Source organism: Sinocyclocheilus anshuiensis, unplaced genomic scaffold (assembly GCF_001515605.1).
Source record: "Sinocyclocheilus anshuiensis isolate Anshui unplaced genomic scaffold, SAMN03320099.WGS_v1.1 scaffold1746, whole genome shotgun sequence".
NCBI classification, from domain to species: Eukaryota; Metazoa; Chordata; class Actinopteri; order Cypriniformes; family Cyprinidae; genus Sinocyclocheilus; species Sinocyclocheilus anshuiensis.
In genome coordinates this window covers 438,159-454,200 of record NW_015545562.1, presented here as the reverse complement: position 1 = coordinate 454,200, position 16,042 = coordinate 438,159, and the positions used below count along the sequence as shown (strand labels likewise).

Sequence of the window (16,042 nt, the reverse complement as noted above, 5' to 3'; positions counted from 1 at the left end):
AACGAGTAACAGTAATGTATGAGTAAATACTTGAATGTGAATATATGATGATGATGATTAAAATAAGAAGCATAACTCAAGAAGTAATAAATCATAAATGAATGGATATGAAAATCAAGGAAAAATATAACAACACTGATTATTTGGATACACCAAAACGAGAAGATTTTCGCGAACAATTAAAATATTTTATGACTCTCTGAATTCAATTACTTTAGAAATAAGAAGTGTATAAAAACATCACTTTTAATGAAAGAACTCATTTATAGAATTTAACACATTTTCATGTAGTGAGATCAGACGTCTATGCATTGTATGTTCTTTGAAAGTTTAATAATGATAATAATAATAATAATAATAAAGGACTTTAAAGTCCACTATCTGGAGCAAAATCCTGGAATGTTTTCCTTAAAAACCTTAATTTTTTTTTCAACTGAAGAAAGAAAGAAAGAAAGAAAGAAAGAAAGAAAGACATGTACATCTTGGATGACATGGGGGTGAGTAAATTATCAGGACATTTTTATTCTGGAAGTGAACTAATCCTTTAAGGATGTATGATTTATGACTGATTTAATGGAACCTACTGAATCATTCACCTAGATGCTGACTCGTGGTGGAATAAACCATCTACATTTGAAGAATGGGACGAAAGTTGCTTTTGCTACAGAGGTCCAGAGTTTGGTTGGGGCACATTCATCTCACACGAGCAGCTTCACAAGAGGGATTTCCTCAAGAATGACGACCTGATCATCACTGTTAATTTTGATGGTGAGAGTCTTTTTGAAAGGAGATGCCAGAAAATCTGAATATTTTCATGTGAAACTGTTTTACCCATCCCCATAATTAGCAATGTATACAGCTCTTGTAATAAATATATTTGGTAATTGTTAAAAGTGTGTTCTTTTAAAGTGTGTTCAACCAGATTTGGCACATCTTTTAAAATCAGAAGTTCCAATCAAAGCTGACTTCTCAAGTGACCCACAAACTGTAGAAGTAGGCTATTACAGACCAAATGTCCGGCAGCCACGAGCGATCAGCGACCCATGTCAGCCAAAACCCTGCCGTAATGGAGGAGCATGTGTTGCAACTTGCAGGTTAGTGCACCTAAATCTGACCATTATTTGAGCTTATTTCAAAATAAAACCACAATTTGTTGTTTAAGAAGTGTGTCTCACTTGTGCCAAACAGTCCCACTGTGGCAACCCCTAACAGGAGCAGCTGAAGGAGAAAGACAGAGTTTGTTGTTTTTTAATAAAAAAATAACAAAATGGCTTAACTGGTGACAGTTATATGCCTTCTGCAGGTGTGTCTCTGGACAGGCCATTGTGTACACAGGAGACACCTGTGAGAATCAGCACATTGATGGAGGAATTCTGGGAGTTCTGATCGGTGGTGCTGCAGGAACTATAGCTCTTACTGTTGCCATTATTGCTGTGATCTACAGGCAGAACTAAACCATCATATTTGACATCTGAATAACATCACTCTTTGATAAGCAAAGTATTTTATTAATTAATCATCTTACAATAAACATCTTTATTAACAATCTCATCTCTCTATTTTCCATATCCCTTTAAAAGAAACAAGGAAATAGGTCTAACAAGAGAAAAAAACCAAAAAAGAAATATTTGTCAATCTCAAGAAGAGTGCTTAAGATGTGTTAAATTAACTTTGGTTCTTCAGATATTTTGTCAGAATGACTAAATAGTGCATAGAAGTTGATGTCATAGGTCTTTATGTTTTGCAAAACAGAAGCAGAGCTAAAACTAATCATCTCACAACCAAGGTAGGTGACCACTTTTTACATTGCATGTAGAGAGACAGTGTTAAATAAAAGACAACAACAATCAGGGTAGAAAACTACAGATAATTGCTATATATATACAGCAGCACTTATATTGTTCTTTTAAAAACACAAACTTGAACATCTATTATATTTTTTGTATCTGTTTCTCACTGTTTGTTCCTAATTTTATGTAGTAAATAAAAAGGGATGACCACAGCCTATACTTTGTTCCAAAGATGTTAAGTCTTTTAAAGTACAAGAAGTATTTTAGGTCTTCACCAAACGCGCTCCCTCTTCTATTTTTGTTGCCGCTGTGGGTTCAGAGGTGGATCAATGTCCTATAATTTTTTACATGTTCCTTCTGCAATACAAATTGGAAACAGAAAATTTATTAAAGAAATTTCCTAAGAATTTTTATTGTCTTCTGAAGAGCTGCCTTTGAAGTTGTTTAATGAACACTGACTCTGTTATGGAAGTGAATATTGAACTGAACTGAATCAACATTTGAACTAAACTGGGCTAAATAACGACACTGTCGTCTTTTGTAGAGCTGCTATACAGCTGGAATGGAAGTGCTTTTTTCCTGTTTATTACCGTGAAGCTGCTTTGAAACTACCTGCATTGTATCAAGCACTATATAAATAAATGTGGCTTGACAAAAAAAAGAAATGAAGGTATATCCAAACACGTACCTTGTGTGCATTTATTTATATGGATCATTTATTTTGTGGTTGTTACTGTTTCTTGATCTTTTCCTGATTTCTGGTGGAAGGAAATCATAATTTTCTATTTTTAAACATGTTTTTTTTTTAGCTTAATTCAAATTATTTTAACATATTTTGAAATGAAGAAATGTATGTGTTTCCCAGAACTTACCCCCAGAACTATTTTCAATATTTCATCTCGGACCTGAAGAAAAAAACAAGAAACATGTCAGTGTCCTGTGGTACTAATTATACAAAAAAAACAAACAAAACAACAAAAAAAACCCTAATGGCAATATCAGTGCATACCCTTTTTTCTGCAAAACATCCTGTCAACAAGATGAAGAAGCCCTGGAAGTATAGATGATACAGAGGAATCAGGTATAAATGATTAAATATATCTATTGTACTATTTAAAGTGTTATAATTTGCATGGAGAGACTGGTTAATACCTGCAGGGAGTTGACAATGGTGAATGCGTAATGCACTACGAATGTAATAAACTGTGTAAAGTCATCCATCAGAAACACAAAAAGCCCCAGAACCCAAGTCCCACCAAAAACAGGTGTGAGAAAGATAACCACTTTGATTATGCTTTTCATAGCTTCTTTGTCTCCCTTTTTGTTGCTCTCAGCTCCAGACGGCTTTAAAACGGTTGCAATGACCACCATCATGGAAAACATGTTCACCAGAATGATGGTCCCGACTGGGAAGAGAAACGCGTGGATGGATCCCTGCATTGCTGACTGATAGGTAAGCCAGCAAGTTTTGGAGCTGTAGTACGGAATGTCACTTGCTTGGTCATAGTACACGTATGTAACAGCCACAGTCACTGTTGGACAAACATAGCCAATGGTGAATCCGAGGATCATGTACGCCTTTTTCCCAATGTGGCTAAAGACGAAAATGAGCTTGTGGACCAACATGATGCTCAGACACAGCATCCAAAAGAACATTGCAAGGAAGAAGTAATGCTTCGCCACCACCAAAACAAGGCACAAGGTTTCATTTAGGATTGATGGGAAGGAGGAAGCTAAGAAGCTGCAGTCGGCCAAAAGCAGACACAGAGAGATGTTGAGGAGAGCAGTGTGCCGGAAGTGGGAGAGGTTGGATTTGACTACGGTGCTCCAGACCAAACACTCGATGATGATGTAGACGATGAGAGAGCATATGGAGACTCCCAGTCCGACGTACGTGAGCTGATCTAGAAAAGGCATGCTTACTGCATGCTTAGACATGAGCATGGAGAAGGAGGTGAGATGGTTGCATTCACAGTAGGCAAGATTTCCGGTGCCTTTAACGAACTCGCAGCCCTCGTCTGACCATCTTTGCTCAGTGACGTTCCAGAACACGCAGGTCATTTTGGCACTGCTGCCCTGTTCATTTGGAAAAGTCAGTTTGATGTTCACCGATGACTGAGTGTTGTTCTCAACTGTGCTGGATACGACTATGCTAGGAAACGATGCATGCTCGTAGCCCAGTTTTGGCAGGCGGTTGGCCAAGCTCTGCAATCCTACTGTTTTCACCATATCTGCTGTGGCATTCAGCTCAACGTCCACGTTGAAAACGGTTCTGTTACAAGTGCTGCCGCTTCGGCAGATCTGAAGTTGAATGTTTGAGGAGTTGTAGCCCTCACTAGCATTTATTCGGATACTTTTCACAAGGCCTTCTACGGATGACAGATATTGTGTAGCCAGTGAACTGCTCTCTTCCTTGTCTCCCACTTCCCAGGTTACGTTCAACATGCTGCTAGCGGAGTCGATGAAATCCTATAAGAGAACAGATTTTTTTCCTGTAACTGATAAGTGCAAATATGTTAAAGTATATGGCCATTTTGACAATGTTAGAGCCTGAGTTACATAGTGAAATTATATTGATGTAATATACTGTGTGCATATTATATATATATATATATATATACTGTATATATATATATATATATATATACAGAGCCATGCGAAAGTATTCATACCCCTTCATTTTTTTCATGTTTTGTTAAGTTGCTGCCTTATGTTAAATTGTAACATCTTTGCAAAAAAATGTATTAAAAATGATTCAATTGAATAAGTATTCAAACCCTTATCTGGGACAGTTGAAATTTAGCTCAGGAGCATTCATATTGCTTGCAGTGTTGTTACTACACTTCAAGTGAAGTTAACCTGTGGCAAATTCAATTGAATGGGTATGATTTGGAACGGCACACACAAGGGCTTTGTCTACACCGGTGACCAAGAACCTGATGGTCACTCTAGTTGAGCTCCATGATCATTTGTGGAGATAGGAGAAGCCTACAGAAGGACAAACATCACTGCAACACTCCACCGATCTGGGCTTTATGTCGGTGTGGCCGGACTCAATCTTCTCCTCAGTGAAGACACACAAAAACCCACGTGGAATTTGCAAAAAAAGCCCCTAAAGGACCCTCAGACTGTGAAAAACAATATTCTCTGGTTTGATGAACCTCAATAGCTCAGTGCACCAAAATATAGAGATAGCCTTAATGAAAACCTAGTCCAGAGCATTCAGAACTTCAGACTGGGCAGAAGGTTCACCTTCCAACAGGACAATGAACCTAGGCACACAGCAAGAGTGGCTTATAGACAACTCTGTGAATGTCCATGAGTGGCCCAGCCACAGCCTGGCCTTGAACCCAATCAAATATTTCTGAAGAAACCTGTAAATCTGCCCCCATCCAACCTGACAGAGCTTGAGAGGTGTATATATATATATGTATATATATATATATATATATACATATAAACTTGAATTAAAAAAAAATATTTGAATTATTTCATTATATATAATACTAATAAATAATGTATGCATGTTTGGGTGTGTGTATATGGATCAAAAGTGAGTGAAGTGCTTGAAATGCTTACTGCAAGAAGGTTCTCGCCTAGTGCCATGTTTACTGATGCCTTGTTCATAGTTTCGAAAACAGAAACTGCAGTCTTGACGTCACCAAAAGTGTTCTCACCCTCTTCAGATGTGTTATTTTTTAAGCTCTGAAAAATAAACTGAGCGCCTTCTTGTGTTGCTCCAAGTCCTTTTTCAAAATCCTGGAGAGATATAAAAATGAGACATTTCCATATAAAAGGAACAGTTCAGATGCCATAGTTATGTCTTCAAGTTTTTGACTTATGTTTTTCAAGTCACTCAGCATCAGTCACCTCTTCTAGATTTGCATACCTTTGCTTGCAAAGCTACACTATTCAGAACTGCTTTAACACACAGAGAGAGTTCTTCCCCCCATTTTTTTCCAATGCATTTGCGTTTCATTAAGCCCTGTCTCCCTGGTTCAGTACAATCTATAATGGCTGTTTCATTATTCTTTGTTTTTGGCCATTTTCTCTCTTCAATTTCTTCCTCTGCACAAAACAGGTCACTGGCTATTAAAACAAACAAACAAACAAACAATCAAATGCATCATCCAAACATTCGTTTTTTACTTTACCAGTCACCAAGGGGTTTTGTACAATGGTATTCTTTTGCATTAGTAGAGAGTGATTTTCAGTGCTTACGGTAAATGATTGGTACTCTTATTGTGCGATTTCGCAGCTGATTCAAGGAGTTCTCTAAAGTGCAGCTGGCCTCAAGTGAACTTGGTTTGCCTTCTGCCACACAATCAACAGGGAATTCTGCTGTATACTTGATTATTCCATTGCTCTCTGCAAAAAAAAAAAAAGGTAACATTTTTAACTGTTTTCACTATCTATCTATCTATCTATCTATCTATCTATCTATCTATCTTGTATAATTTAAAACCAATGTCTTTTTGATTTGTTTTGTTTCTATTGAAATGGCATTCATTCATTTTAAAGTTTGAAATATATCTAACTCCTTTTTGGGGCCACTGCAAGCCACATTTTTGAAGTTTGTACTTCATGAATGAGGATTTTCTTTAGAGTTAAAACATTTTAATAATGCTTGACTTGGAAAATGTTTACATTTGCAATACTTGGTAAATTGCTTGATTACAAAAACTGTCAATTATACTGTATGTTTATATAAAAATAATATAAACATCGTGTGACTTGCAGACTCAGTTGATTATTTGCTTTATAAAGGTAATAAAACGTCAGCTTCACATTCCATCGAAAGAGAGATTTATAAGATAATTATAGCCTTACCTTCTTTAACTGGTGCAATTTCAACAATTCCGAGTTTTAGCATGGCCCTGTAGGTTTCAGTGCTGTTTTCGATGGAACATAAGATGCTAACTTTGGTGGATGATGATGCAGAACAATCTGCAGTTTGTGGATTGCTTGTCACATTAATGACCTCTGGCAGAAGTGCAATTTGAATAGGTGCCATGGCCATGTGAGCTATGTTCCCAGTGACAAAAAGGCAGATGTACGTTCCTGGCATATCAAGAAAATGAGAATTGAGAATAAAAGGTCACAGTATCATAAATGGCATCCCGCTTCACACGTATGATTGCATTCAACACACCTGACCAGTATCCATTTGTCTTTAGAAGTGTGATTGTTGAGAGTTCTGTACAAGTATCTGACAGCTGTACTTCACTCCCTGGTCCCAGAGTCAATTCTGCTTCATGATCTCTGAACATCTGCCACACGCACTTGCTCATAGCCTCTATACTGGTACAGTTCAGCTGTTGTCTTGAATTGTAACACACTTTTCCTGTAGGTGCCTCCATGTATACCATGCCTGCAAATGAAAATAAAATACTGTGTTAGTAAAAAGATGGGTAGGAATGGCTGGATAGATCACACAAGTGACCAAAAATATTGGTGTGGTTGCAGTGTTTTACCTAGTGACTTAAGACTGAGACTGTAAATGGCTGGATCTGTCAACAGTGTAGAAATTATGCTTTGAACTTTGGGGGTGGCAAACACAGAACTAAGAGAGACTGTGAAATTGTGAGCGTAGGTATTTAAGCCTGTGTAACTGTGTGACAAAAGAGAAGAAACATGAAGATCTTGGTTTCAAATCATTGTAGATCTTATCAAATGAACAAACAATGAAAAAGTATTTCAAGTCTTTATTATTACTTTATTTACATTCAGATAATCAAATAAAGATGTAAGATAAAAATGATAAGAAAAATATCTTACAGGCTGCCTTGCATAGTCAATGAGTTGAAGGCATTTAGCACATTAAAAGCACTCTGCAGCTGAAAAGCAAATGTGTTAAGATGATGAGTAAGAGTTTTGATATAACTGCATAAATAACTGCTCTGTAATTTTAGTTACGTATTTTTTTTCAGTTCAGTAATAGGCTACTATATTTCTAATCTAAGTGATTCTGTTTAGTTAATAGCGCCGCCTAGCGGTCTGCTCATCACTTAAAGGGATAGTTCACCCAAAAATGAAAATTCTGTCATTAATTACTCACCCTCATGTCGTTCTAAACCCGGAAGACTTCCGTTCACCGCGTGACGCAGCTGACACAGAATATAGCATACGCTGTTTTCAGTGGATATTCTCCAAAATGGCACCAGGGTGACGCGGAGGAGACGAATGGTTGTATAAAGTCGTTATTTTTCTTTTCTTTGCATACAAAAAGTATGCTTCGTAAAATGAAGGTTGAACCCCTGAAGTCACATGGATTATTTTACCGATCTCCTTGCCACGTTTCTGGACCTTGATTGTGGTAATTACATTGCTGTCTATGGGAGGGTCAGAGAGCTCTCAGAATTCATCAAAAATATCTTAATTTGTGTTCCGAAGATGAATGGAGGTCTTACGGGTTTAGAACGACATGAGGGTGAGTAATTAATGATTAATTTAATTAATTAATAATTTTCATTTTTGGGTGAACTAACCCTTTAAGACCAGCGCTATTTTCAAGTCTTTCATATAACACCGCAAAACTTACTCTTAGTTTTTTCTCCCTTACGTTTTTTTTTTCAAATGCTGCTGGCACCACCTTGTGTCTCAGTTATCGATTGTATTGAAAATGGCTTCAAACGTTAGCTACTGTTCTATTTAAGCAATATGAGAAACAATGCTTTTCGAATCTTTGAAATTGATCCAATCGCTTCGCAAAGTGAATCAACATCTAACAACGCAGGCTGGCGCCACCTGCTGGTCAACACCGTGTAAATGCAACGAAAACTCAGCTTAAACGTGTGTAATGACATCTTTTACAAACCTATTGCAATTGTTTTCACGAAAGAGAATCTTTTAAATATTATATACAAATAATTAAACACTATTAAAAATAAAATGTGTTTTTTCATATGCTTATGAAGTGCTTGTTTGTGTTATTGAGCAGCGCTAGGCAGGGGCGCCGTATGTGGGGGGAAGGTTAGAAGAATGAATCCAAGGGCCCAACGAGAGAGGGGGGCCCCTAACGCGATGTCTCCGTTAAAAACTGTATGATGTAGCCAAGCCTCGTTTGCTGAAATCTTGTGATGCTACAAACTCCGAACCACTGATTCGAAATAAAAGATTTGTAAATGTTTTGTGGCTTCATGAAAAAGGTAGAATTATAAACTAATTTAATCACAAATCAATATTTAATGTATATGTATTTATTTATTTGGTGAGTGGCTGTGCAATAAATGTTCTAACGTATAGTCAGTGTGTCAGTCTATATCGCAAAATGGGGGTTTATTTGGCTATAATCACCGACTGACTGTACATTATCCCTTATATAGTTAATATTATACTATGCATTTCTGCAGCTGCTTACAGATAGGCTACTGCATTTTCGAACAAGTAATAATTTAGCAAATAAGGACATGCACACCTACCATGCTTTGGACCGTTAAGGAGCTCCCAGTGAGTACACCAATAAGTGAAACTGTATAAGGTTCACAGAGGGAAACAATCATAAATGTTGTCCAGAATTGCACATGTGATGTCTGACTTTTACTTCAATTTGATATATTTTGACTACTTACCGTTCACTTTTGGCAGACACAGAGGTGTGTAGTGTGAAATATTTGCCACACATTTGTCCACATTGCAGCATTTATTTACATTGTCACACACAAGATTGCTCCAAACATAGTCTGGTCCACACCAGCACGTTGAATTTTGGCCAATTATCTCACACTCTATAACAAAATACATAATCATAATGACTTATCATGCTTATGCTGTTTTAAAATGTAATCTGGCATTATTTTTAATGTTTATTAATGTCAAAACGAAATGTTTTTATATACATATAGAATTGTGAATTAAAACAATTAAACCAACATCAGAAAGAATAACCTATTACTCAAATCATGGTAGGTTTAACTTACCTGCTGCTATTTCAGCATTTGTGATAGTTACCCCTATTGTATCCAGAACAGTCCCTATAAGTCCAGGCAGATGGACTGCAACATTTAATGTTTTATTCCCCTCAATCATGACCTCTGCCCAATGGGTCACCTCTGTGGAAGCTGAAAACATATACATTGTAAAATTATAAATTTGCTGCATGTTTTATTTGTGTGTGATATAGTGGATTTTAAAACTAGATTTTGGAAGGGACAGTGTCTGGTCAAATGAAAACTTACCCACATATGAAGTCTGTTAGGTAACAGAAGAAGAAAACAGTCAGTACTTTTGTTTTTTAGTCATAAACAAACGATCATGTATAACAAAGAGAATGGGATTCTTACAGTATGTATTAGAAAACATACATAAAATACTGTAAATAATAACATTTAAATGAATTTGAAGCATTTAGGTGATGAGTAGTGTTAAATGAATTCAATGGCATGATCATCAGTCAGAGCAGTATGTAGTACAGTATGTGGCAGTCAGGCTATTACTATTCATGATTTATATTATTTTAGGATAAAATCTTTTTTTTATTATATATATTGCCTTTATGAACTTACTTGGCTAAAAATGAATAGCGCAGCAAAAAGCAGCATTCCTGCACCAGACAGTGTCTTGATCCTAAGGAGATCGCATTGAATTTTTAAAAAGACAGTCACAAACGTAGACCTTTAAGTGAAACCTTTCTCTGAACTTTAGTAAAATTGTATGCCAAATTTCTATTGACAGAAAATCAAATTATTTTTATATTATAATACTATAAACTGGGATACGCCATCTCTCACTTATTAAACCTCATCAAACCATGAAACTTTAAAAACTTTGCCAAAGCTAGATGCTGCCTTTCAAAACACCAGCTAAATAAATTCATATGGAAACATGTTATTTTGTTCCCATAATTGTCATAAACTGAACATAGAAGATATCACATATTAAGAAACAAAATTATGATACATTGTTTGAAGATCAAATACAAAACTAATAAATTCATAAAAATTTATTTGCTGAATTTGAATGACACAATGAGGTATAATATGGTTTGGTGAACATATTCTGTGAACACCAAATATATATATATATATATATATATTTGTAAGATAAGAGTATATATGTATTGTAAGATGAAACTTTTAAGATTTTTAAAATAAGAACCTAAATAATCTTATTTGACTGCTTTTCTACAAATATATTAACCAAAGACAAAAATACTGACCTTACAATCTGCATTTTAAAAGAGAGGATCAGCAAGTTTTAGGCAATGTTATCTGTCATAACAACATGTTCCCTGTGAACCAGTTTCCAGAGTGAAAGGTGGTGCTGAATGAGAATTACAGAAAGTTGACGAATGCAGTGGGGCAGGCAAAAGCTAATTTACAAAGCTCTCTCTCACATTTGCATTTTACATTCCCCAAGTCCATAGGCCACCTGGATAAGTTAACACACAATAGTCATGGCTTCAGACTTTCCATTGCGATTTGGCTAACAAATGTAGCTCAGAGCTGCATGCTTTGTTCAACTATGTTTGGTTAGATTGTCATTTGTGGCTGATTTAGATAAATCATTTTCATGTTTAGACCTTGCTGTACTTTTAGAAATAAGACTTTTAGACTTAAGAAGTTCTGCTGTTTTTGAATGTTGAATACCGGGTGGCCTGTGTACGAATTTGTTTCATTTCGAGCTTCTAAATTGTGTTCGAGATAAAGCTAGACACAATTCAAATTAACTTTCGGTTTATTGATAATAAACTCAAAGTGCCCATTTCAGCCTACTGAAGTAAAATCTTACTTCCAATCTGAAAGATTGTATTTGCTCTCAGATCAAGGGGAAATAACATTCTCATATATTAACCTTACTATACCTTGTTTGATTTGTTGTTTTAAACCTCCAGTGATGTGGTTATGTTTCCCTGTTAGGGTGACCACTACCGCATTCAGCTCATCTAACCCACATACGACAATGGAAATATGTGGTAACATACCATGTTTATTCAGCATGAGGTGAAATCACTGAGCCTCATTATTTGGCTGTTGTGGAGAACATGAATATGGACAGTTGCATAATGTTATGAAAAGACAGAATAAAAGTGTATAAGGATTATAACATGTACCAATGTTAAAGTGTGTGGTTTTTATTACACACAATACAAATTTAAATCTAACTGCTGTATTATTTACATCATACATTCTGAGTCCAAGTACAACTATATAGATTCAAAAGATTTTTTTTTTCTCATCAAAAAGTTACTGTAAACATGATTACTGTAAGTACTGTTTACAGTACTGTAAACATACATATATTTAGTAGAACATTTAATGAAAGTAAAGGTTTAAAAAAAATATTTATTGTTAGGGAACACACTTGCAAATTAGTGTCTTGTTTTCTTCAAACGTATTTGTTTGTTAAATAAGCATCCATGGAAATGTATCTGTTTTACATGCTCATTCAAAATGACAAAACATGCCCATGAAGGTTAATAATTCCATTCAAGAAACCAAGTAAAATGTAAGCTGGTATTTTGTTGTCATTTGTTTATTTCCTATTATTTTATCCTATTCTATTTATAATATTCAAAGGCGAGGTTGCATTCCATTCAAAGCTGTAACATGTGATGAAGCTGAATGAGAATGTCTTCTTTCCTATTTATTAATTTTAATATGGGTCATTTTTTCTGTTTTTATTTTTAGTGTTTACCATAGCAATAGCCTGTATGTTAAAGAAAAAGATTAGAAACAGTGCTTGTACAGAAATCAACTTCAGTACTCAGATCATGAGGGAGTGTTTAGAAAAGTTTTTTTGTTTTTTTTGGAACTTTCTCAGGAAGTGCACCAGAGCAACAATATAAACAAACCCACAGCACCACAATTTACATCCTTACCAGTATATTCAGAAATTGATGTCAAACCAGTGACTAATCCAATGATGACCATCTCAAAGTGTTCTCACCAAAATGAAAGGCACACAGCAGACATACAGTATGCAAAATTCAGACTGTGGTCATTCAAATTCAAAATAAAATCAGCTGTGGATTAGAAGTTCCTGTAAAGGAAGTAATTAATAGTACCAATAGTAATAGAAAAATACCAATAGTACTTAATAGCAATTAATATTAACAATAGTAATTCATTCAAATTCTTCAGTTAAAATTATTATATAATACTTTAAGAGACTTGCACATTTTGTTCTTCAACATAAATTATACACAGTTGTATTAATAATATAGAAATTTGTCTATACTTCCAGGAATGTGTAATTGTCTATTATGTTAGTGAGGTTGACATTTAGCAGTGGGAACTAGGTTGTGCAGGCCCAAATGTCACATGACATTATGACTCACACTGAGGGGAAGTAAAATAAAATAAATTATCAACATTTATTTTACCATTATGGTCTATAATTCTGCAGCTATGAAAATGAATAAAATACTACAGAGCAAGTAATTTAATTATTCATTTAAAAAAAAATGCATTTCATTATTGGTGAAACAATAAAATCATTTTTTTATTTGTTTATTTTTTAAACAAATCAGACAGAACAGAACAAAACTGTGTATAATATAACTATACAAACTGGAGAGCAAATCTCTAGGGTCTAGACCCATCCAATCATGCCATTGTAATAATTATAAAATGTATTCTTAATTAAAAATCAAATCTGTAAATTTTTTCAGTGATGTTTACATAGTAGTAGTTTAGGAAGTGCTTTTGAAAAAGCTGTTTACCATTTAAACGAGTAGACTAGGTAATGAAGCTGATCATGCATTCATAAAAGTATCTGAGCAATAGGAGCTGTTCGAAGATACAACTGAGAAAATGCTGGCTCGAGATAAGTTGTACTCATCTGCAAATAGATATTTGTATGTTACTTAAAATATATTAGCACACCCACCCACACACACACACTGTCACGAATCCGGTCCGTGGACTTCCGTCCGATCGCCACCAGAGGTCACTCGTCCATCATATTGACTCTCTCACTACACTGACTGTTGCACGTCACCACGGACTACATTTCCCATGCACCATTTCACTAATCACATGTTCACCTGAAACCAATCACACACACTACATAACACCCTCTCAGTTCCTGCTCAGATCGCCGAGTATTGTTTAGCGTATCACTGTGTCAGCGATAGCTACATCACGGAGCCAGTTCCCAGTTCTAGTTCTCAGTCTAGCCTTGTTATACCTGATCGCCTGTTACCTGATCTTTTGTCTGTTGTGGATTTTCCCTTTGTCTTGCCGTTTCGGACTATGTTTGCACCTTGCCTGGACTATTGCTTGTTTGTGGATTACCCGTTTGCCTCGCCCTCTGGATTACGTTCGTCGTCGTTTGACCCACGCCTGTATCTGGATTACTCTCTCGTCTTGCGTGTGCTACTTCTGCTGTTGTTGTCGACCCTTGCCTGTTTTTGACCACGTCTGTTAAATAAAGCTTTGCATATGGATCCGCACGCTTCCTCTGTTCTCTCCGTAACAAAACCTTGCGAGTGTCTAAGTAAAAAAAAAAATACTACATCCAGCCGGCCATATAATGTACATTCTTTATACTTTACTTCAGGGTCCTGATCACCCTGTTAGGGTTTATTTTGCGATAACATCAACTGAATGGATATTGTGTATTCCTTATTAAATGGCAAATAGCTATGGTTCTCTCCGTAACACACACACACACACACACACACACACATATATATATATATATATATATATCAAGTCAAGTCACCTTTATGTATATAGCGCTTTTAACAATACAGATTGTGTCAAAGCAGCTTAACAGTATTAAATAGGAAAATAGTGTGTCAGTATATATATAATTTACCAATTTATAATTTATCCACTTACTTCTTCTCCTTAGAAAGAAATCCTGTCCACTTGAAGATGATGGGGTGCATTAGTACTCTGTAATTTAGAGATTTAAGATGTAAACTGAGTACATATATCACAAGGAAGATCTCATGGATCAGATGCATTGTTTTGCTGTCATTTACCCTGATACGGTTAGAGCTGGAAATGTTCCTTAGTGACAGTCTTCCTGCCAGAGCCATACGGATCTGCAACCATATATAACAAAATGAGTTAAAGCACTGAAGAATTGCTGAATGAAATTAATTTTAATGAAATGATTTTGACAAACTCATTTGTCAAATTGTTAAGCAACAAAATCAATTCATACCTTGCTGTCTAAAAGTGTTCCAAACACCAAAACAAAGAATCCCTGCAGAAGTGATACAAATATATGAGGAAAATGTTACTAGTAAATAATACTAATGCTGTTGAATTTCATATTCATAACAACATTGGAAATAATAATAATTATTTACATTACGGCTTTATAATGGATCATTAGAATAATAGAATATAATAATTATTGCATTTCAATTATTGCATTTAAATCAAGCACACAAATTATAACCTTAAAGTCAAAATTTAAAAACAGAACGTTGTACCTGCAGTGAACTGAGGATTACAAACACCACATGAACGCCTAAATCTTGTGACACCATGGTTCCAAATCCAAATCCCCATGTTAGACCAAAGAGAGAAGTCAAAAAGGCCACACATCTGGCAATAACCACCAGGGCATGTTTCTCATCTGGTTGAGTTGCAGCACCAACTCCTCTCCTCCACATCTTGTATAGAACCACAATCAAAACCACAAGGTTTATGGCTACAATAGTGAGATCACAATGCCAGTAGGGCCTTTGATTCATACCAGTTCAGCCAGCATGCATTTTTTTTGGAAATATAATTTTGAGGTCCAGCTGTTGATGCAACAGTAATGACCGCTATGAGCAAAGGTGCACCATAACCGACTATAAAGGCAATGACAATCATTTTGGCCCTTGACATTTGAGACAAGACCATGACTGTACGATAAAAGAGTAACAGTGCTGACATTAACATCCAGAAGAAAAGAGCCAGGTAAAAAAAGTGCATGAAGAAAACAGCTGGACTGCAACGACCCACTGAGGTTGGCTGCTCTTGTTCTGTGATTGCAGCTCCAATGATAAAACAGATGTTTGCGATCAGCAGGGACACAGCAATGTTGACTATGGAGACATGTCGCATGAACGATTTCTTGTCATTGACTTCATACAATAGTCTCAATAATCAGGCATATAATCAAGCTGGCCATCGAAATAGCTACACCAATGTAAGTTATATAGGCTAAGGCTATGTGCTTAATGTGAAATGGTGACATTAGGATTGAAAAAGAGGTTGTGTGGTTGCATTCACAAGTAATCTTGCCAATTTCATTCCTTGAGGGCTTTGCTTCACATACAGTGGAATCCCATGTGTTGAGACTAA

At 35.8% G+C, this 16,042-nt stretch overlaps 2 protein-coding genes across 2 annotated transcripts; both read right to left on the bottom strand.

The window, feature by feature from the left end:
- Positions 1–2,069: 2,069 nt before the first annotated feature.
- LOC107698325 (adhesion G protein-coupled receptor F5-like) lies at positions 2,070–11,012 on the bottom strand. Its single transcript, XM_016499284.1, has 18 exons — positions 10,948–11,012; positions 10,295–10,355; positions 9,968–9,980; positions 9,710–9,850; positions 9,362–9,517; positions 9,212–9,261; positions 7,569–7,627; positions 7,265–7,401; positions 6,943–7,161; positions 6,621–6,851; positions 6,012–6,158; positions 5,680–5,879; positions 5,370–5,549; positions 2,943–4,259; positions 2,800–2,841; positions 2,663–2,695; positions 2,479–2,548; positions 2,070–2,147 (listed from the first exon to the last, which is right to left on the bottom strand). The coding sequence occupies exons 1-17, from the start codon at positions 10,959–10,961 to the stop codon at positions 2,507–2,509; spliced, it is 3,042 nt and encodes a 1,013-aa protein (XP_016354770.1). The 5' UTR covers positions 10,962–11,012; the 3' UTR covers positions 2,070–2,147; positions 2,479–2,506.
- Positions 11,013–14,584: 3,572 nt separating this feature from the next.
- On the bottom strand, positions 14,585–15,802 carry LOC107698315 (adhesion G-protein coupled receptor F1-like). Its single transcript, XM_016499273.1, is given in 5 exon segments — positions 14,585–14,632; positions 14,722–14,784; positions 14,907–14,948; positions 15,181–15,418; positions 15,420–15,802. Coding segments are annotated over 5 exon segments (774 nt in total).
- Between the last annotated feature and the right edge of the window lie 240 nt (positions 15,803–16,042).